This window comes from Pangasianodon hypophthalmus, chromosome 29, assembly GCF_027358585.1.
Source record: "Pangasianodon hypophthalmus isolate fPanHyp1 chromosome 29, fPanHyp1.pri, whole genome shotgun sequence".
In the NCBI taxonomy this organism is placed as follows: Eukaryota; Metazoa; Chordata; class Actinopteri; order Siluriformes; family Pangasiidae; genus Pangasianodon; species Pangasianodon hypophthalmus.
In genome coordinates this window covers 2781504-2803211 of record NC_069738.1, presented here as the reverse complement: position 1 = coordinate 2803211, position 21708 = coordinate 2781504, and the positions used below count along the sequence as shown (strand labels likewise).

The following is a 21708-nucleotide window of genomic DNA, read 5'->3' as shown; positions in this document are numbered from 1 at the left end:
TCACTCAACCCTGTTACCTGTACACATTCACCTCTATGTAATATTTGTAATATTCCACGTCACAAAAGATATTTTTGTTTATTTTCAACTGTGATATTAACTGATGAGAACACTTACAATCCTGTTACCCAAATTATAGACTGAAGTGAAATGATTCATTAAAAAAATACATTATAAATAAGTCATAACAATGCTTCCTCATTCCATTAACATGAATGCTAAATGATCACATTTTTAAGTGGTATACTATATATAAATTATATACAATATATTTTCTAATTCTATGTCAAGAAATAAAAAAATAAAAAAATCAAGTGTTACTCATTTAAGAGAAAAATGCAATCTGCCAGATATAATATTGTCTGGGATGAGTTACCACACGTTTAATGGTTAAATGCATGTTTTCTTAGATGTAATTTGAAAATATATTAAAAAGTAAGTTTAATTTTTTAAACTACAAGGGTTAAATGGCACCTCAATTGTGTAAACACTCATACAATCATAACTGATTCACAAGAAACTCAATAACATTTTAGCTTTGTAGCTTAGACAGTTTAAGAGACCTTTAGAAACTGCTTTGATGCTGACAGAAGTCATGTTTAAATTTATTTCTGTTCCTTTGCTGCCATCTTGTGTTCATGTGGGTGGTAAAATATTTCTGTACATTTATTTAATCAGACAGCTTATTCAGAGGACAAATTTTTAATGGATAAAATTATGAACAACACTTAAAGTCAGATGTAAATGTAGCAGACGTATGCTTGGTCAGCATATGTCTCAAATCTCAAGCCATGAAATTTCAAACTAATTGGACAGACAAGAAATACAGCAAAACAAGTACCAAAATAACACTTTAGAATTAAGACAAGAGAATAATGATGCCTCTATCATGTTGACTTGTTTATGTATAGTTCTGAAACAGTGTGAAAACAGGACACTGGTCCACAGTCATCACCAGATCTCGAAGCGCTTGTCTTTTCGGAAAGGCTCTATATCAGTAATTCTGTTGTTGAAGAGTCTGAAGACACAAAAAAAGATATTCACATTTTCGCTAAAAAGGTCAGCCATTACATAGACGCCATTTCCGTATCCATCTATACACATATATACAGTGTATATGTTTCCACACACCACAAACACATGCACAAACCTACCGAACTGTCTGTATATTGCTGCTAGTGGAAACGACTGTGTAGATTCTTCCTGCTAAACAGTCGTCTATGTCATTGTGACTCAGGCTAAGGAAAAGAAGAAACATACGAAAACAATGAGCACAACGTAACTGCAGATAACACACACACACTCACACACACACTGCATACTCACTCCAGGACAGCTGCTTTATGCAGGTGTGGGAACAGCAGCTCCAGGCCATGATCAGCGAGCTGGCAGTGGCTGAGGTCCAGTTCTGACGGACCTTCAGAAAATTCCAGAAACAACGCTAGTGATCTACAGGCATCGAGGTCCAGAGGGGTCTCACTGAGGTCCATCTGTCCATCCAGAGCCTGGGAGAGGGACATAGCACGCCTCACACAGTCTGACTCATTCACCACATGGAGAAGAGCCAGGAACCGGAGCAACAAAGGTTTACTACAGCTGAGTAAGTACAAGAGAGAGTGAGAGAGAGAGAGAGAGAGAGAGAGAGAGAGTTAGACCAGGGGCCAGTCAAGAGAGTTAAAACTTTTAATACACAGTCACACATATTCTGGTAAGTAATTAGTCTGAAGTATTAGCCTCTCTGCAATGAAGTCTGGTTCTGTACAATTTCACTTTAGAGCTCAGTGGCATTAAAATACTGAATGAATTCTACTGGACCTGGCGAAAAATAGAAAGTTGATCTTAAACTGTACACCTTGTTCAAAGTGCATAAGTGACTGGTTTGAAAATTCTACCCTTTAGCCACAATAGACATTTTAGTTTGTGTCATTCAGTCTTGAATGAGTTCCGTCCTGTATGTGTGTCTCACCGCAGTCTCACAGTATGTAGAATGAGGAAGAACATGTCCACTCCAGTGTCCTCCATCTCACAGTCCTCTAGAATGAGCTCTGTAAGTTGGTGAGATTTCCAGATGGCAGTGCTGATGTCTCTACAGTCCTCAGTGGTCAGGTGCAGAGTGTTATCCTGTGTTTCTGTGCTCAGATCCAAACCAGTGCTACAAGAGAAGTCCAGTCTGTTCTGCAGAGCCGAGACAACTGCTGCTGCCCCCTGCTGGAGCTCAGAGATACTGCAGCAGTGGAGCAACTTCAGCAACAGGAGCCTGTCAACACTGAGAGAAAGGAAAACAAGCATTTTGACTCTTGCAAAGTTTGTTACGTTTGTGTATTTTTATTAACTACTGCAATTTCTATTACTCAGACATATCTTCCAGGTATTGTCCTTGTGAACACTGATTTACCTGAGCTGAGAAACTCTGTTGAACAGAGGCAGAATCTTCACCAGCTCCCCCTCTGGTATGGAGGTCCACAGCAGGCTCAGAGAGACAGATGTGCAGTGTTGGAGGGTGAAGCACAGCGCAGTACAGTGATAAGAGTCCAGCTCTGTATTGTTCAGGTTGATACAGCTGTGTGTTGATGTCAACAAACGGGACACACAGTGAGCAGAACCAGTCTCATAGATCTCTCTGATGATTGACAGCACAACACCAGGGTTCAATCTGTGGAGATTACAAACACATCCATCCATAAATGAAACTCTAAATATTATTCTTCTTTTAACCCACTACACGAGAGACAATTCCTTTTATTTATTCCTTGTCTTTCTGCAAGGTTAATTAATACACCAATAATGACATAAGTAAATAATTATGATAATCAAATACACTTTTAACTATGCATTAAATACATAAGTCATTATTGGTGTATTAATATATGGTACATTTCTATTCCAGAAACCACACATATAGTAAAAGGTGTCTTTGAAAACAAGTGTGCCTGATCACATGATAGTGACTAATAAAGAAGATCAGCCAGCCATAAGAGTTCTTTCGTCTTTGGTCAGAGTCATATTACCCAGACCAGACTTAATGTGGATGTGACTTCATCCATTCTTTTACACAGCTTTGAGTCTTTGGAACTTAACTCAGTCTCTGAAAGTGGATTACCAGGCAAAATTCACTATGATACATTAGTATTAATGTTCAAAATAATCAGTTTCAGATCAGTTTCAAAATAATCAGTTTCAAAATAATCAGCATGCAAATGAGTAGATATCTAATATAGTTTAGTACTAAATTATTCAAAAGTAAGTAAGGAAACACTTTAGAGTGTAACCCACCTAATAGTGCTAAATTGCTACTCAACATTTAAAGACCGAGTATGAAATGGAATATCTTTCAAAAAAGATAGATGCATCATGCATTCAAATGAATTAGAGTAAATAAATTCAACACGACAAAACATCCATATCCATATAAAATAATCTCAATTTGAATTCAGATCTCTTATTAACAACCAAAGGCAGAAGAAAGGTTTTAATATAATAAAATTCTGAATTTGAATGTTACAGTTACACATTACATTTGTACTTTCTTACCGTTTAAACTGAATTTCAGACAGTAGAGGAAGAATCTGTCTGGCATGTTTATATGTGATTTTGCTCTTTCTGATGTTCACAATAATGCGGCAAACTTGCTGCTGGAGAAGATAGATAAGCTCCTCCCAACTGAGAGAACAGGAAGTCAGGTCACCTCCCACCTTCTCCAGGAAAAAGCGGGTCAGTTCCCCATCCTGCGCCTCACACAGCAGACCAGTAAACTGCTGGAGAGTCGCTTTAGATAATCTACACACAAACATGATGTTTATAGATCAAAAATATTGATCATTTTTATTTGATAAAAATGTAAACTGTAAACTGACCTGATATTTAAATTCCCAGGATGACACATGAGGCTGATGAGAGAGTGAGCCTCCATCCTGCACTCAGTGAGGTTCACACAGTGAACAGTCCAGATGTTCAGGAGGGAAGACAAACTGCTCAGAAATGTGAAGATCTCTTTCTTTGGCTTTATGCTGTTAAGGCCCAGACAGAGCTCCTCAATGACCAATGAGCCACCGGCTCTCACTGCTCGAAATGCTCGGACCATCCTCCCTACCACACGGTCACTCAGGCTGAGCAACGTTCACACAAACACATTCATCAAAGGGGAATTCATGGTCCAGCTCAATTTCACTAAAGCATGTCTTAATGAAGTTACATAGACTGGTGTGAAAATTAAGAAACTGATTATAACATGTACCAGAGTTTCTGTAGGTGTGTGATGTGTCTGAAGAGAAGTCTCGCCCCTCGGAGAGAGATGGCCCGGGGTTTCAGAGTGAGTTTGAGTTTGGAGTCTGAGAGACTCAGCACTTTCCTCACAGCCCTGCACTCACGAGTGGTTAAAACCCAATCTATAATGAAGATGAAGTCCACGGCAGCAAAGAAAGCTCTCACCAGCTCTGTATCTTCTGCGTAGTCAACAACTGCTTTACTTAAACGTGGAATTAACTTTTCTTCACATCTAAACAGGTTTGATGGAAAAAACAAATAGGGCAATGTCTAACTGAAATGTGAACAGATCATCATCTAAGTCCTGAACCTCAATAAAGAGAACCCAACTCAACAAATGATGCAAAAACATTGAGTTAACTTGTAAAGTCTTCACAAAAGTCACTTTTACATGGACACTTTTTGTTTCATTCAGAATGAAATCAATCAGATTGATTAATCCGATCGCAGTGTTTACAAGAACGCTGAATAAAGTAATCGGGTTGATGTGCGCGTTTACATGACAGAATCGGATTTGATCTTCTGACATGCGCACAGTGCACGAATACACGTTTCCCGCTGTTCCAACACGCAGATACTAGCAGCCACTCTCTCGCCATTGCTTCTTTTTCATTTTAAAAAGCAGACTTAACATTTGCCTGTTTCAGCTGCTAATTAGAAGACGACGAGCGTGTGATGTTTTGTGCGGTACTGTGTGTATTTACAGTCAGGTCCATAAATATTGGGACAGTGACAGTTTTGGTAATTTTGCCTCTGTACACCACCACAGTGGATTTGAAATGAAGCAGTCAAGATGTGACTGAAGCGTAGACTTTCAGCTTTAATTCAAGGGGTTTAACAAAAATATTGCATTAACCGTTTAGGAATTACAGCCATTTTTTACAGAGTTCCTCCATTTTCACAGGCTCAAAAGTAATGGGACAAACTAATATAATCATAAATATTAGGATTATTTTTATTACTTGGAGGTAAATCCTTTGCAGTCAATAACTACCTGAAGTCTGGACCCCATGGACTTCACCAAATGCTGAGTTTCCTCCCTTGAGATGATTTGCCAGGTCTTTACTGCAGCCATCTTCAGTTGCTGCTTGTTTGTGGGTCATTCTGCCTTCAGATTTGTCTTCAGTAAGTGAAAAGCAGCTCAGTTGGGTTGAGGTCAGGTGACTGACTCGGCCATTTAAGAACATTTAATTTCCAAGCTCTTGGGCTGCTTTCACAGTATGTTTTGGGTTGTTATCCATCTGTTTTGCAGCATTTGACTGAATCTGAGCAGAAAGTATAGCTCTGTACACTTCAGAATTCATCCTGCTACTTCTATCAACAGTCACATTATCAATAAACCCCAGTGACCCAGTTCCATTGGCAGCCAAACATGCCCATGCCATAACACTGCCTCCACATGTTTGACGGATGATGTGGTATGCTTTGGATCATGAGCCCTTCCTTTCCTTCTCCATACTTTTCTCTTCCCATCATTCTGGTACAAGTTAATCTTGCATCAGAACTGGTCAGGATTTTTTTAGAGGTTTTTTAGCAAAGTCTAATCTGGCCTCTGTGTTCTTGAGTGTTACCAGCGGTTTGCATCTTGAGGTAAACCGTCTGTATTTACATTCATGAAGGTGGCTCTTGATTGTAGACTTTGACAATGATAGGCCTACCTCCTCCAGAGTGTTCCTGACTTGGCTAGATGTTGTGAAGGGGTTGTTCTTCAATAAGAAAAGAATTCTGCAATCATCCACTTTAGTTGTTTTCTGTGGTCTCCCAGGCCTTTTGGTGTTGCTGAGCTCGCCAGTGCATTCCTTCTTTTTAAGAATGTACCAAATTGTTGATTTGGCCCTCCTAAAGTTTCTGCTATCTCTCTGATAGGTCTGTTTTGGTTTTTCAGCCTAATGATGGCCTCCTTCACTTGCATCAACACCTCTTTGGACGGCATATTGAGAGTTCCCATGAACAGCTACCAAATGCAAATTCAGTACTTGGAATCAGCTCCAGACCTTTTATCTCCTTAATTTATCATGATATAAGGAGGAAACAGGCCACAGCTGGCCATGAAACTGCTTATCAGTCAATTGTCCCATTACTTTTGAGCCTGTGAAAATGGAGGAACTCTGTAAAAAATGGCTGTAATTCCTAAACGGTTAATGCAATATTTTTGTTAAACCCCTTGAATTAAAGCTGAAAGTCTACGCTTCAGTCACATCTTGACTGCTTCATTTCAAATTCACTGTGGTGGTGTACAGAGGCAAAATTACCAAAACTGTGTCACTGTCCCAATATTTATGGACCTGACTGTATCAAGCAATTAAAATGCCCCTTCCCGAGCCCAGAACAAGGCGTCTGTGGATGAGGGTCTGAAGCAAGGACTGGTGGGACAATGTCGTCTTGCACCACTTCACAGACGAGGAGTGGAAGGAGAATTTTAGGATGACACGACAGTCATTTATGACACTATGCTCAATGGTGGAGGGGAACATAGCACCTGGTTAGGCTACGGTCAGAGCCCCAATACCGCTGACAGCCGTGCGTCATACGTCATTACGTGATTTGTACGTCATTGCACATGTGCAGAACTATCTGGTTTCATTTTCAATCCGATGAAGTGTTTACATGTCCTCTCCATCGGATTAGAAAAGGTTTAAACCACCCCTTACGATCCGAATGAAATTTTAATCGGTTTTGGCTAATTCATTCCGATTGACTTGTTTACATGTGACTTTTCAAATCTGATTGTGCTTCTAGTCCAATTACGATCGGATTATTAATGTCCATGTAAACGCAGCTAAACTTTCTAGTGGCACTGTGTGTATTAGACACAAAATCCTGACTTTACAGTGGAATGCTGGGTAAATAAATATGTACATACTATAAGCACTAGAAGAAATTAATATTTAGTTTCCTAATAATCAGAAAGATTTTAAAGTTTAAATGTCTTAATCTCTAATTAGACAAAGCACTTTCAAGTTTATACTTATAGTCATATTAAATATGCTGTAAGAATAAACAAAAAGGGAAATCTGTCAAAAAAAATTTAACCATTTTCAACTCTTACAATAAACCTGAAATGCAGTCAGTTACAGATAAAATGTAGAGGATTAATCAGTATAAAGAAAGTCTTGTCAAGATGAATGAGACAAAAATATGAACAGATTATTTAACTTAATTTTCCATAGAAATGACCCACTTAGGACTGTATCCTCTGGAATTCTTTGGTCTCTGCATATTAACATGTTTGAGTAAAAGACAAAAACATTAATAAGCAAGCGTCTAAGTGTAGAACTGTGAAGAGGCAGTATTCAGATCAAACCTGAGGTGTGAGATGTAGGGCAGACACTGAAGGAAACTCCTCACTTCACTCTCTTCACCTGAGCAGCCTCTTAGCTCCACTGGTTTCTTCTCTGTTTGGAGTTTCAGCAATTCTAGGAGGAGGGAGGCTTTTCTCTCTGAGAGCTTTATGGACCAGACTGCAGGAAGTGACTGGTAAACTGGCAGCAATGCTGGAAGGACACTCCTGCCTGTGCTACTCTCATACTGCTTCACATGTGAGTACAGATCCAGCAGGAAATCACTCTGTCTTTCTTGGAATCCATAAACCTCTACACCAAAAGGGAATGTGCTGTAGCTGCACACTGACGCCAGCAGCTCAGTAAAACTCTCTCCTTTATCTGATTGACAGTTGACTGCTGCGATGCTCAGATTCAGGAAAATCTGGATGGATGCAGAGCCTGAATAAAACCTAGATGTAAGAAAATATGACATTATTGAGCAAGAATATCACAAAAATATCGCTTAAGGCTCACAGCAGAGACGTTAATAAAGACATTAATAAAAACTGATGAAATTATCTAGCTATTTAGATGTGGGTCAATCAGACCTGAACTGTTATTGTCTAGTTAATTCAAGGCTTAATATACATTAGGGAAAAGGCTAATATTCATTAGCTAGCTAAAACAGATGGAACTGTATTTAGCATAGAGTAATTTTGTAGTAATGACATTGTTGAATTGGCAAACATAAATGTAGAGTTTAGAGTTAAATTTTAGTTTGTATTCACTTTATTAATTGTTAAAAATAAAATACTTAAAAAGCAAAAATTAAAAACAAAAAAGCAAACAAAATGCCTTTAACTTGGCTAAAATTAGCCAGCTAACAATCAGTGTTAGCATGTTCAAAGTAAGTTAGCTTGCTAGCTAACAATGACAATTCAGATCAATAATAGGGGTTGAATCTCAGGTAATGTGATATTCACATCAAGGAACAGCATTTAGCAGCACACTGATCACACACTATAGTCCTGTATCCATTAAATTAGCAGCAGGTGTACTTTCAGTGCTACACGTTTCCATCACTTCAGTAATAGCCTGTATCTCATAACTGATATAAATTGATTTGTTTATTTAAATTATTCAGTGTGTGTGATATAAATTACTGTTAGGATTTATGTCAAGGGGTCCAACATAGGATTCCAACCTCAAGGAAAAGTCTTTAAATACTAATTTAATATTTAAACATGTTGGTTTGGGGCAGGTGTCCCAGTGAAGTATTTTGTCTATAAACACAGGAACTTTGTAAACTTACTCTTTAAACCTGAGCTGTGAGATGTAGGGCAGACACTGAAGGAAACTCCTCACTTCACTCTCTTCACCTGAGCAGCCTCTCAGCTCCACTGGTTTCTTCTCTGTTTGGAGTTTCAGCACTTCTAGGAGGAGGGAGGCTTTTCTCTCTGAGAGCTTTATGGACCAGACTGCAGGAAGTGACTGGTAAACTGGCAGCAATGCTGGAAGGACACTCCTGCCTGTGTTACTCTCATACTGCTTCACATGTGAGTACAGATCCAGCAGGAAATCACTCTGTTCTTCATAATTATAAGGGATCACTTTCTGCACCGTTTGCTGGATGTATTGTGGTTGGTGTAGAGCTGCTTGCAGACACAAATCCAGTTTAAATGTTCTCCATCTCTTTTTTTGTTCTTTCTCTCCCTGTTTAGGATCAAATCTGGAGAAAAAAGTGAAAGACTCACATTATTACAGTACACAACATAGAGAACAACACACATACACAAACACACACACACACTCTCTCTCTCTGTCTCTCTCTCCTGTGTAGTTCAGTACTGCAAGTGAAAAAATAAAATTAAATAAATTGGAATTTTTAAAATATGTCTAGAAATAGATTTAATAATCTTACAATAATTTAATAATGTTATATATGATTAGATCGAATCATGACAGGAATATGTAGACCATCGCAAAGAAAAGTAGATTTTGGGGTTTTTTGATATCTTTAAAAATTAACTCATGAGGAAATTGATATTGACAATTCAGTTACCGCACTTAGAGTTGGAAATTCATCTGATTATAATTTATTTTGCAAAACAATCATTAGTGGACAAAAAACATTAAAACTTAAAATCTTAAAACTGCACGTAGTGACATAAAAGCTGTCTGAGGTGACTAGAAATCACTGAATAAATATTTAGAACTCCTCAAATGTGAGAAAAGGTGAACTTCCCCTTTAAGTGCAAAAGTTACAGCATCTTCACAGACAAAGTTACACGTATTGAGACACGGGTTACACGTGCACTTAAGCTGATTTTCTGAGTGCATCATTCAGATTATTAACATCTCCTGCATGACGTTCACACTTCAGAGGTTGGCAGATTTTTATTGAATAGAAGCGGCTGAGACGGGTTTTCAATAGTGTATAGACCACTGCTTTTAAACACAAGCACTTGTCTTTAAGGTGGAAAAAATCAGGGATAGAAAATGCAGACTGAAGAAGGAAATAGTCTTTTAAACTATCAAATGTAATATGATCAGGATAAAGCAGTTACTGAAGATGATCGATGATAAACACAAGAGATGATTTAAAAATAAAAGACTAATATGATGGTAAATGGATGAGACGATATCAGGCATTGAAATAAACGTGTAATATGAAGAGCAGGACACAGAACTTACTCATAGGAGTGTAACGATGCATCGTGATGCTAAAACGTGACGATGTGCATCGCTGAAATGTGCAAATCACATCATGGAAATCAGCTTTCTATTAATTATACATCTAATACATTTACACTGTTTGAACAGCAGAGGTCCTAATCTGCACAACTCAGAGTTAAATTATATAGAGAGCACGCTGGTCACATGATCACACTCTTTCATGGAGACTCTGCACCATTACCAGGAGATAGACTTTGGAGCTCTATTTCCGGTTAAAATGACGCCTCAGGCTCTGCTACGGAGCTCGTTATGTTTCAGTCCATCATTTCCCCGCGTCAGAGACTTTATTTATTCAGTCTTTTTTTGGAGAATTTATAAATGCATTTATTTATTTTTAAGATACAGTGAACCTCTAGTACATTTTATTTACAATATTAAACCTCTGTTTATAGCAATTTTTGATTTATTTAGTTTCATACAGACAAAAATTACAATGTCTCGATTGTTTATGATTCAGCAATAAAAAAAAGGATTTTTTTTCTGTCAGAATTTTTCATCATTCGCTTTGTCCACTTTGCAGCTGCACTGTATCCCAACACTTCAGGAATCATTAGATTCAAGTAGAAAAAAAAAACTAGATTTAAAAATTGGATTAGAAGAAACAAGTTAACAATAAATAGAATGAAGTCAGGGTTTGAACTGATTGTTAACATTTCAGGACTGACAACATAAAAGATTAAGCTCAAAATCATTTTGTTCCTTTTCAGAACCAGATATTTTATTCTAAAAATGGTGATATTTATCTGCAGGAATATTTCACTTCAAAACAAAAACAGTGCTTTTATCAGCTGTGGAGCACAGAGCACTAAAGCAAGTCTGAGAAAACTGTAAAAACTTACTCTTTAAACCTGAGCTGTGAGATGTAGGGCAGACACTGAAGGAAACTCCTCACTTCACTCTCTTCATCTGAGCAGTCTCTCAGCTCCACTGGTTTCTTCTCTGTTTGGAGTTTCAGCACTTCTAGGAGGAGGGAGGCTTTTCTCTCTGAGAGCTTTATGGACCAGACTGCAGGAAGTGACTGGTAAACTGGCAGCAATGCTGGAAGGACACTCCTGCCTGTGTTACTCTCATACTGCTTCACATGTGAGTACAGATCCAGCAGGAAATCACTCTGTTCTTCATAATTATAAGGGATCACTTTCTGCACTGTCTGCTGGAAGTTTCGTGGTTGGTGTAGAGCTGCTTGCAGACACAAATCCAGTTTAAATGTTCTCCATCTTTTTTCTTGTTCTTTCTCTCCCTGTGTAAAGTAAAAGCTGGAGAAAAAAGTGAAAGACTCACATTATTACAGTACACAACATAGCCAACAACATTCATACACACACTTTCTCTTGGACTCCTGTTTTTTTTTTCTTAAACATTTACATTTATGGCATTTGGCAGATGTGCAGAGAGACGTACACAAGTGGTTTGTAGTCTCTATCTTAAAGCCTCTGATATGTTAGAAACTGTAACTGTGGACAAGTCACTAAAGTTTCTGTTTCTCGTTGAGTAAAAATATTAAGGAGCTGTTGCTAGAACACAGAGAGTGTCTTAGGGACACTAAAAGAAACGCTACAGTACTTGGCTAGTAGTAACGTTTATGCTCTATCATGTGTTTTCTTCCTGATATTGAAGGAAACACAGATATTTACTCAACAATATTAGACAATCATCTCTGTACAGTTACTGCATAAATATCATATAGTGTGAGAATCTTCATGGGCTGTAAACAGAGTCACTGACAGAAGTCTGAAAGTGAAGTGGATTCAGAGACGGGTTACACGTGGACTTAAGCTGATTTTCTCAGTGTGTCTGTCAGATTATTAACATCACCTGCATGTAGTTCACACTTCAGAGTTTTATTGAATAGAAGCATCTGTGACAGGATTTAACAATAATAACGTCCAGACCACTGCCTTTAAACACAATTTATTTTTAATTTTAATTAAAAAAAAAATGAATTAAATCATAAATCAGTGCTTTTAGCAGCTGTGGTGCACAGAGCACTAAAGCAGGTCTGAGGAAACGGCTTTATATATAAGTATGATATGAGTAAGCATATATAAGTATGATATGATCAAATAATGAACAGTATTGTCTCTTTAAAGTCCACGAAAAGGTTCTTCACACAGAAGGCATCAGAGCAGACAGCACTGTTTATGTAACGAATCCGGCCTCTGTGGTTCCCCCTGATCGTCACCATCACCCGAGTATTGACTTTCCCCTCGAAACTACATTTCCCATCACCCCGCACCCAGCACTGATTACGAGCTCACCTGCAGCCTATTACCGGGACTACTTAAGCCTCCGCCTCTCGCTCACTCTTTGCGAAGTCTTGTTTTGCCCCGGCTAACATTTCTGAGCGTTTATATCTTCTCTGTTGGATTACTGTGTTTGACCTTGGACTGTTTCTTCTCGTTTCTGATTCTTTGCTGCCTGCCCTGACCTCGGACTGTTCCTTCTCGTTTCTGATTCTTTGCTGCCTGCCCTGACCATCTGCCTGTTTGATCACTCTGCCTTTGTTTTGCCTCTGATTACCCTGTTTCGCTGTTGCCCGACCACGCCTGTACGACTGTGTCTGCCTTTTATTAAAACGCTGCTAATGGATCCCCATTCTGTTGACTCCTCGTTACAGAAGACTTCGCCACCTCTCGATCCAGCAGCGGTCTACAGACTCTCTACCGAAGTCTCTGCCCAGGCTAACGTACTAGCCGCCCATCAACAACAGCTAGCACGTCTCACATCACTCACGGAGGAATTAGTAAAAACTTTGCAAGCGATACGGCTACCTCCTTCCGAATCTGCCTCACCGTCGCTAGAGCCAGCACCCCAAGCACCTCCCCCGAGTCATGCTACGGCTAGCCCTCGCTTAGCTTACCCGGAAAAGTTCGACGGCACACCGGCGAAGTGTAAGGGCTTTCTGCTCCAATGCTCCTTGTTTGTCTCGCAGCAGCCGGCGCTATATCCCACGGAAGAGAGTCGCATCGCTTTTGTCTGCTCTCTCCTGTCTGGCAAGGCGTTAGACTGGGCCACCGCCGTGTGGAATTTCACTCGACCAGCCTTTTCCTCGTTCGAGGCGTTTTTGCAGCGATTCCGAGAGGTGTTTGATCTGCCCGAAGGAGGAGACGGAGCCGGTGAACAAATTCTCAAGCTGCGTCAGGGGGAAAAAACGGCGGCGGATTTTGCCCTATCATTTCGCACACTGGCTGCACAAACCGGATGGTCTGATGACCCCTTAAAGCTGCTTTTCCGCAAGGGTCTAAACCTGGAGCTACAGGCTGAGCTCGCCTGTCGAGATGAGGGCAAGACCTTAGATCAGCTGATTAATCTTGCCATTCGCATTGACAATCTAATTCGCTCTAGGAGACCCAGCAGGGGTTCGGCGCTTCGTTCACCGAGCCCTCCGCTAATGCCTGAGCAGGAGGCGATGCAGGTGGGGCACGCTCGTATCTCCCCTGAGGAAAGAGAGCGCCGTTATCGTAGAAACCTCTGCCTCTACTGCGGCCAAGCCGGTCATGTGAAAGCTTCCTGCCCCACAAGACCCAAGCAACACGCTCCCCTCTGCGGTGAGTCAATCATCTCATATTTCAAAGTGTATTAAGGTACCTGTTAAATTAGCCTTTAGTAATGGGATGGTAGAGACAATGGCTCTAATCGATTCTGGAGCAGCAGGAAATTTTATTGATGCGGGTTTCGCCAAAGCTCATGACCTCCCTCTCATACCTTGTAAATCTCCTTTGGCAGTGGCAGCGTTAGACGGAAGACCTCTGGGCGCCGGTCAGGTCCTACACACCACCAATGACATCTGCCTGACTACTGGCGCCATGCACTCAGAAACCATTCGTTTCTTCATCATACAAGCTCCCAATAACCCAGTTATTCTTGGACTACCCTGGCTTCAGCTCCACGAACCACAGATCTCATGGACTGAGGGTCAAATCATTCACTGGTCGGCCAAGTGTTTTGTACAGTGTCTTCAGACCCTGGAACCAACGTCACTTAAAGCAGTCATCGTTAAGAAGGACCCTCCGCCCTCAGCCAACCTTCCTTCGGAGTATGCTGATCTAGCTGAGGCATTCAGCAAGTCCAACGCTGCCCAATTACCGCCACACCGGTCTAGCGACTGCGCCATCGAGCTGCTCCCTGGTTCTACACCACCCAGAGGTAGAATCTTCCCTCTTTTGCAACCAGAGACTGAAGCCATGAAAGCCTACATTGAGGAAGAACTGGCTAAGGGCTTCATCGTTCCATCTACGTCTCCTGCTTCCGCCGGATTCTTCTTTGTCAAAAAGAGAGATGGGGGTCTTCGGCCCTGTATTGATTATAGAGGTTTAAACGAAGTAACTGTCAAGTTCCGGTATCCCTTACCTCTAGTTCCACCGGCTCTAGAGCAGCTTCGCTCCGCCAAATACTTCACCAAGCTCGATCTGCGCAATGCCTACAATCTGATTCGCATAAAGGAGGGGGACGAGTGGAAGACCGCCTTCTCCACCACTTCTGGGCACTATGAGTACCGGGTCATGCCGTTCGGCCTCGTCAACAGTCCCTCAGTCTTCCAGGTATTCATAAACGATGTATTCCGTGACATGCTGAATAGATGGGTCATCGTCTACATGGATGACATTCTCATCTACTCCGCCTCTCTTGAAACACACATTCACCATGTCAGAGCCGTACTACAACGTTTGATCTCCCACCAGTTATATGCTAAAGCAGAGAAATGTGAATTTCACCAGACTTCCACCACGTTCCTGGGATATGTGGTCAGTCCTGAGGGAGTGGCGATGGACGATCGTAAAGTGCAGGCCGTCCTGAACTGGCCCCAACCTACGACTGTTAAGGAGATGCAGAGATTCCTTGGATTCGCCAACTTCTACAGACGATTCATCAGAGACTTCAGCTCCATCGCAGGCCCCCTGACTTCAATGACCAAGAGGAGAGGAGGACGCTTAACCTGGTCGCCCGTAGCCGACAGAGCCTTTAATCACCTCAAGGAACGGTTCTCTACTGCACCTATACTCCATCACCCTGATCCTGAACGTGAATTCATAGTGGAGGTAGATGCCTCCAGCACAGGCGTCGGGGCCATTCTTTCGCAATGTCATGGCAGTCCACCCAAACTCTTCCCCTGTGCCTACTTCTCTCGCAAGCTTAACCAAGCGGAACAGAATTATGATGTGGGGAACCGCGAACTATTGGCTATGAAGGCGGCGCTGGAGGAGTGGCGACATTGGCTTGAGGGAGCCAAATTTCCCTTCTCGGTTCTCACCGACCATCGCAATCTGGAATATCTCCGCTCTGCAAAAAGACTCAATCACCGACAGGCTAGGTGGGCGTTGTTCTTCACACGTTTCCAGTTCACAGTAACTTATCGTCCAGGTTCCAAGAACACCAAAGCAGATGCGCTTTCTCGCCAGTTTGAGTCCGCTTACGAACCCCTTTCTCCCGATCCCATCTTACCTACCACTCTCATCGTGGCACCAGTGCAGTGGGACATCATGACCGAAATTGCGGAGACACAGGGCACCGATCCCATACTGGCTGCATGTCCTCCTAATAGGACCTTTGTACCTCTTTCCCTGAGGAACAGAGCTATTCAACTGGCTCATGACCTCCCCGGCTCCGGACACCCCGGAATAACGGCTTCCATCCAACTCCTCACCAACAAATTCTGGTGGCCCTCACTCCGTACTGACACCATTGCATACATTAAGAACTGTGTAACTTGCAACGCCACCAAATCCTCCAAACAGTTACCGGCAGGTTTGCTCCAACCTCTACCCATCCCTCAGAGACCCTGGTCCCACATCGCCATCGACTTCGTCACCGACCTCCCCAACTCCAGAGGCAATACCACCATTCTTACTGTGGTTGACCGCTTCTCTAAGTCCTGTCGCCTAATACCCTTACCCAAACTACCCACAGCCCTAGAAACGGCAGAGGCTCTGTGCAGTTATGTGTTCCGCTTCTACGGACTCCCTGAAGATATCGTCTCGGACAGAGGCCCTCAGTTCACTTCTCGCGTATGGACAGCCTTCTTCAAACGTCTCAACATTAACATAAGCCTTACCTCGGGCTACCATCCTGAATCCAATGGGCAAACCGAGCGGCTCAACCAAGAGATCACCCGCTTCCTAAGATCCTACTGTCACCGCAACCAAGCTGATTGGAGCCGATATCTGTTTTGGGCAGAATACGCGCAAAATTCCCTGCGCAAACAATCCACCGGGCTTACACCCTTCCAATGCGTGCTGGGGTTCCAACCACCTCTCTTTCCCTGGTCCGGGGAGCCCACAGAATTACCTGCAGTTAATGACTGGTTCAGGAGGAGTGAAACCACCTGGAACGAGGCCCATACCCATCTCCAACGCGCCATCAGGAGACAGAAGGAACAGGCAGATCACCACCGACGTCCCAACCCTGAGTATGTCCCGGGATCATGGGTCTGGCTCTCCACTAGAGACCTCCGGCTCCGACTACCCTGCCGCAAACTCAGTCCCAGGTACGTGGGTCCTTTCAAAGTCATTAAACAAATAACCCCTGTTTCTTATCGTTTGGCTTTACCTCCACAATATCGTATCTCACCCACTTTTCATGTCTCCCTGCTCAAGGCCGCTGGTGCTCCAAGAAGGGCGGACGACCTAGATGAGGCCCGGAACCAGGGACCCCCTCCCCTCATCATCGACGGTGAGGAGGCGTATCAGGTGCAGGAAATCTTAAACTCTCGGCGCCGGGGAGGAGTCCTGCAATATCTCGTGGACTGGGAGGGGTACGGACCGGAGGAGAGGTCCTGGGTCGATGCCAAGGACATTCTTGACCCGTCTCTTACTACTGACTTCCACAGGACCCATCCGGATAAACCGGCCCCTCGTCCTCGCGGAAGACCCCGCGTCGTCTGCCTTCTCACGTCAGGAGCCGCTCGCAGGAGGGGGGCTCTGTAACGAATCCGGCCTCTGTGGTTCCCCCTGATCGTCACCAGAGGTCACCATCACCCGAGTATTGACTTTCCCCTCGAAACTACATTTCCCATCACCCCACACCCAGCACTGATTACGAGCTCACCTGCAGCCTATTACTGGGACTACTTAAGCCTCCGCCTCTCGCTCACTCATTGCGAAGTCTTGTTTTGCCCCGGCTAACATTTCTGAGCGTTTATATCTTCTCTGTTGGATTACTGTGTTTGACCTTGGACTGTTTCTTCTCGTTTCTGATTCTTTGCTGCCTGCCCTGACCTCGGACTGTTCCTTCTCGTTTCTGATTCTTTGCTGCCTGCCCTGACCATCTGCCTGTTTGATCACTCTGCCTTTGTTTTGCCTCTGATTACCCTGTTTCGCTGTTGCCCGACCACGCCTGTACGACTGTGTCTGCCTTTTATTAAAACGCTGCTAATGGATCCCCATTCTGTTGACTCCTCGTTACAGTTTATCTCATGGGCAAGATTTTTAATGGATAAAGTTATGAATGTACGTAAAGTGAGCTGTAAACATAGCAGATGAGTGCTCAGTCAGCTTATCCTTCACACTGTGGCCACTTTCTCTTTACACAAGTGACACAGGATAAAAACTTTGGAATCATTTTAATAATTAAAAAAAATGAAATAGTGAATCAGGAGCATTCATTTATCAGTTATTAATAGGTGAACTTACATTTCTGGTGAAATTTTTCTGTTTTGTTTTAAGAGATATTATCTTTTATTGTTTTAATAATTATTGGAATAAGCCTAGTTCTAGAGCTACAGATTCCCTACTGAAAACCACACCCATCTTAGACACACCCCCTCTCAGCCAAGCTGAGCAATCTCTCGTTTACTGATTACTGAAATTTATTTTTCACCAAACGGTGATAAAGAGAACTCTAACACATCAGACTGGAGGTAAAGCGGCCAAAAGAAAAATAAAACTCGGATTGCTGAGTCTCGTCTGCTCTCGAGCTCTCATTATTAATCCTGTTTGGTCTGTAGCGATCTGCTTGTTGTCATTACAAAGCTGTTATAAATAAAATTTATTAATAAAGTTGTTCTGTTACCACTTAATACACTATATTACCAAAAGTATTCGGTCACCCATCCAAATGATCAGAATCAGGTGTCCTAATCACTTGGCCTGGCCACAGGTGTATAAAATCAAGCACTTAGGCATGCAGACTGTTTTTACAAACGTTTGTGAAAGAATGAGCCGCTCTCAGGAGCTCAGTGAATTCTGTCATAGGATGCCACCTGTGCAACAAATCCAGTCGTGAAATTTCCTCGCTCCTAAATATTCCACAGTCGACTGTCAGCTTTATCATAACAAAATGGAAGAGTTTGGGAACAGCAGCAACTCAGCCACGAAGTGGTAGGCCACGTAAACTGACGGAGAGGGGTCAGCAGATGCTGAAGCGCATAGTGCAAAGAGGTCGTCGACTTTCTTCACAGTCAATTGCTACAGAGCTCCAAACTTCATGTGACCTTCAGATTAGCCCAAGTACAGTACGCAGAGAGCTTCATGGAATGGGTTTCCATGGCCGAGCAGCTGCATCCAAGCCACACATCACCAAGTGCAATGCAAAGCGTCGGATGCAGTGGTGTAAAGCACGCCGCCACTGGACTCTAGAGCAGTGGAGACGCGTTCTCTGGAGTGATGAATCACGCTTTTCCATCTGGCAATCTGATGGACGAGTCTGGGTTTAGAGGTTGCCAGGAGAACGGTACATTTCGGACTACATTGTGCCGAGTGTGAAATTTGGTGGAGGAGGAATTATGGTGTGGGGTTGTTTTTCAGGAGTTGGGCTTGGCCCCTTAGTTCCAGTGAAAGGAACTTTGAATGCTTCAGGATACCAAAACATTTTGGACAATTCCATGCTCCCAACCTTGTGGGAACAGTTTGGAGCGGGCCCCTTCCTCTTCCAACATGACTGTGCACCAGTGCACAAAGCAAGGTCCATAAAGACATGGATGACAGAGTCTGGTGTGGATGAACTTGACTGGCCTGCACAGAGTCCTGACCTGAACCCGATAGAACACCTTTGGGATGAATTAGAGTGGAGACTGAGAGCCAGGCCTTCTCGACCAACATCAGTGTGTGACCTCACCAATGTGCTTTTGGAAGAATGGTCAAAAATTCCTATAAACATACTCCTCAACCTTGTGGACAGCCTTCCCAGAAGAGTTGAAGCTGTAATAGCTGCAAAAGGTGGAACGACATCATATTGAACCCTATGGGTTAGGAATGGGATGGCACTTAAGTTCATATGTGAGTCAAGGCAGGTGACCGAATACTTTCGGTAATATAGTGTATGTTAGAGGTCTTGTTTCTTCTCTTCAAGTGATCCCTTTATTTAGCCGAATCTTCGGGTTCAGTAAGGTCCTATGTCATGTGACCATTAATCAGGAAGTAGTCAAGCATGGCACAGAGAGCAGTATGTGTAATGCATTTAAGATAATCCTGTGACATCTGCATACATCTTATGCCCTTTGTAGCATCGTGGGTATGTATTGATTGTTTTTAACAATATCTACGATTGCAGATCATTATTTTGGGGACAGTGTTGCATTTTATAAAATTACTGTTAAAAGTCTGTTGTTTACCATCTACATTACTATAGTACTAATGTAATGTTATGTCAACTGCTGTACTGTTCCTAGATCATTGAAAGTTAATACTACAAGTGCAGTTAATTTAGTGATTGGATAAGCGATTACAGATTAAAATGATACCATATATTTCATTAAGAAATGTTTATTAAATACATAAAAATAGTAACAGTAAAAACATTAATTCATAGTATTCGAGTTAATATATGTTAAAAAGTGCAAGCGTAGTGCTGATTACCCATTTGTATGTTTCAGTTTCACCTTTCCTTGCAATGTCAATAAACCTGTGGACAAGGAGTCAACTGTCTTCAGAGTCTTGACGTTAGGAAAGAGTTTATCTGTCAAGTTATATACAGAACATATACCGAGGACAGCAGAAAAGTAATTAAATAAAGTGCACAGTGTATAGAAGGTGTGCTCATTGGATTTCTATGCAGTTCACTATTGCGAGTGAAAAAATAAAATTAAATAAATTGGAATTTTTAAAATATGTCTAGAAATAGATTTAATAATCTTACAATAATTTAATAACATTATATTTGATTAGATCGAATCATGACAGGAATGTGTTGACCTTCACAAAGAAAAGTAGATTTTGGGGTTTTTTGATATCTTTAAAAATTAACTCATGAGGAAATTGATATTGACAATTCAGTTACTGCACTTAGAGTTGGAAATTCATCTGATTATAATGTATTTTGCAAAACAATCATTAGTGGACAAAAACTATAAAAATCTTAAAAGTGCATGTAGTGACATAAAAGCTGTCTGAGGTGACTAGAAATCACTGAATAAATATTTAGAACTCCTCAAATGTGAGAAAAGATGAACTTCCCCTTTAACTGCAAAAGTTACAACATCTACACAGACAAAGTTACACGTATTGAGACGGAGGTTACACGTGCACTTAAGCTGCGTGCATCATTCAGATTATTAACATCTCCTGCATGACGTTCACACTTCAGAGGTTGGCAGATTTTTATTGAATAGAAGCGGCTGAGACGGGTTTTCAATAGTGTATAGACCACTGCTTTTAAACACAAGCACTTGTCTTTAAGGTGGAAAAAATCAGGGATAGAAAATGCAGACTGAAGAAGGAAATAGTCTTTTAAGCTTGTAGCACCACCACATATTGTAATTATTTATATATACATGTGTTTAATTATTGCCACATGTTGTGTTGAAAATGCTGTCTTTGGTGCCGCCATCCACAAAGTGTTTGGTTCTGTGCGTGCCGTATCGTGAGACTTTACGAGCTCGCCGCGTCTGATCCTCATCACATACCGACTCGGGAATTTGGGGAAGCGTACATAAGCAGGTGAAAACAAGGGGGAGCGCTCAGTGGTCTAAAACTGACTGACAAGACGATTACTGTCAAGCTGGGTGGATCACCATCGCTGTGGTGGAATCTCGGTGAGACTATTGTTGCCTTTTGTGCCTGAGTTCACGAGCGGGAGTTGCTACTCAGCAGAAAGGAGGATCTGATCACCCAGGAGCGACACACAGGTGAGGCCGATCCCTTTAAAGACTTTAATCCTGTATATAGACTTTTACGGAGGACTTTTCCACCAGCCAGAGAGACTGAGGGTGTTTGGGGTTGTTTATATAGATAAATTGGGTGATGAATTTTTGTATATACTTTTTGTATAATACACTATCAGACGTTTTTTTGGTGTTTGTCTTATTATTACTCTGCAACACACACACTGTTAGTGTCAGAATCGTACTGTACCCAGTGCCTCACCGGGGTGAGTGGTACAAGCTATCAGTAATATGATCAGGATAAAGCGGTTACTGAAGATGATCGATGATAAACAGAAGAGATGATTTAAAAATAAAAGACTAATATGATGGTAAATGGATGAGACGATATCAGGCATTGAAATAAACGTG

At 41.8% G+C, this 21708-nt stretch overlaps 1 protein-coding gene across 4 annotated transcripts in view; it reads right to left on the bottom strand.

Annotated features, from left to right (window-relative positions):
• Nucleotides 1-276: 276 nt before the first annotated feature.
• The window catches only part of LOC117596474 (uncharacterized), a 69757-nt gene continuing 48325 nt past the window's right edge, over nt 277-21708 (bottom strand). The window contains exons 11-21 of one of the 4 annotated variants that reach the window (XM_053231423.1): nt 11102-11518; nt 8839-9255; nt 7568-7996; nt 4235-4495; nt 3855-4106; nt 3532-3777; nt 2396-2653; nt 1967-2266; nt 1327-1596; nt 1155-1238; nt 287-1018 (exon numbers count right to left, since the gene is read on the bottom strand). In XM_053231423.1, the coding sequence (XP_053087398.1) occupies nt 952-1018; nt 1155-1238; nt 1327-1596; nt 1967-2266; nt 2396-2653; nt 3532-3777; nt 3855-4106; nt 4235-4495; nt 7568-7996; nt 8839-9255; nt 11102-11518 (3001 nt within the window). In that variant the 3' untranslated portion in view covers nt 287-951. Of the gene's footprint in view, nt 1019-1154; nt 1239-1326; nt 1597-1966; nt 2267-2395; nt 2654-3531; nt 3778-3854; nt 4107-4234; nt 4496-7567; nt 7997-8838; nt 9256-11101; nt 11519-21708 lie in introns of all 4 variants that reach the window. The other 3 variants (XM_053231425.1, XM_053231426.1, XM_053231424.1) reach the window with 3 other exon arrangements.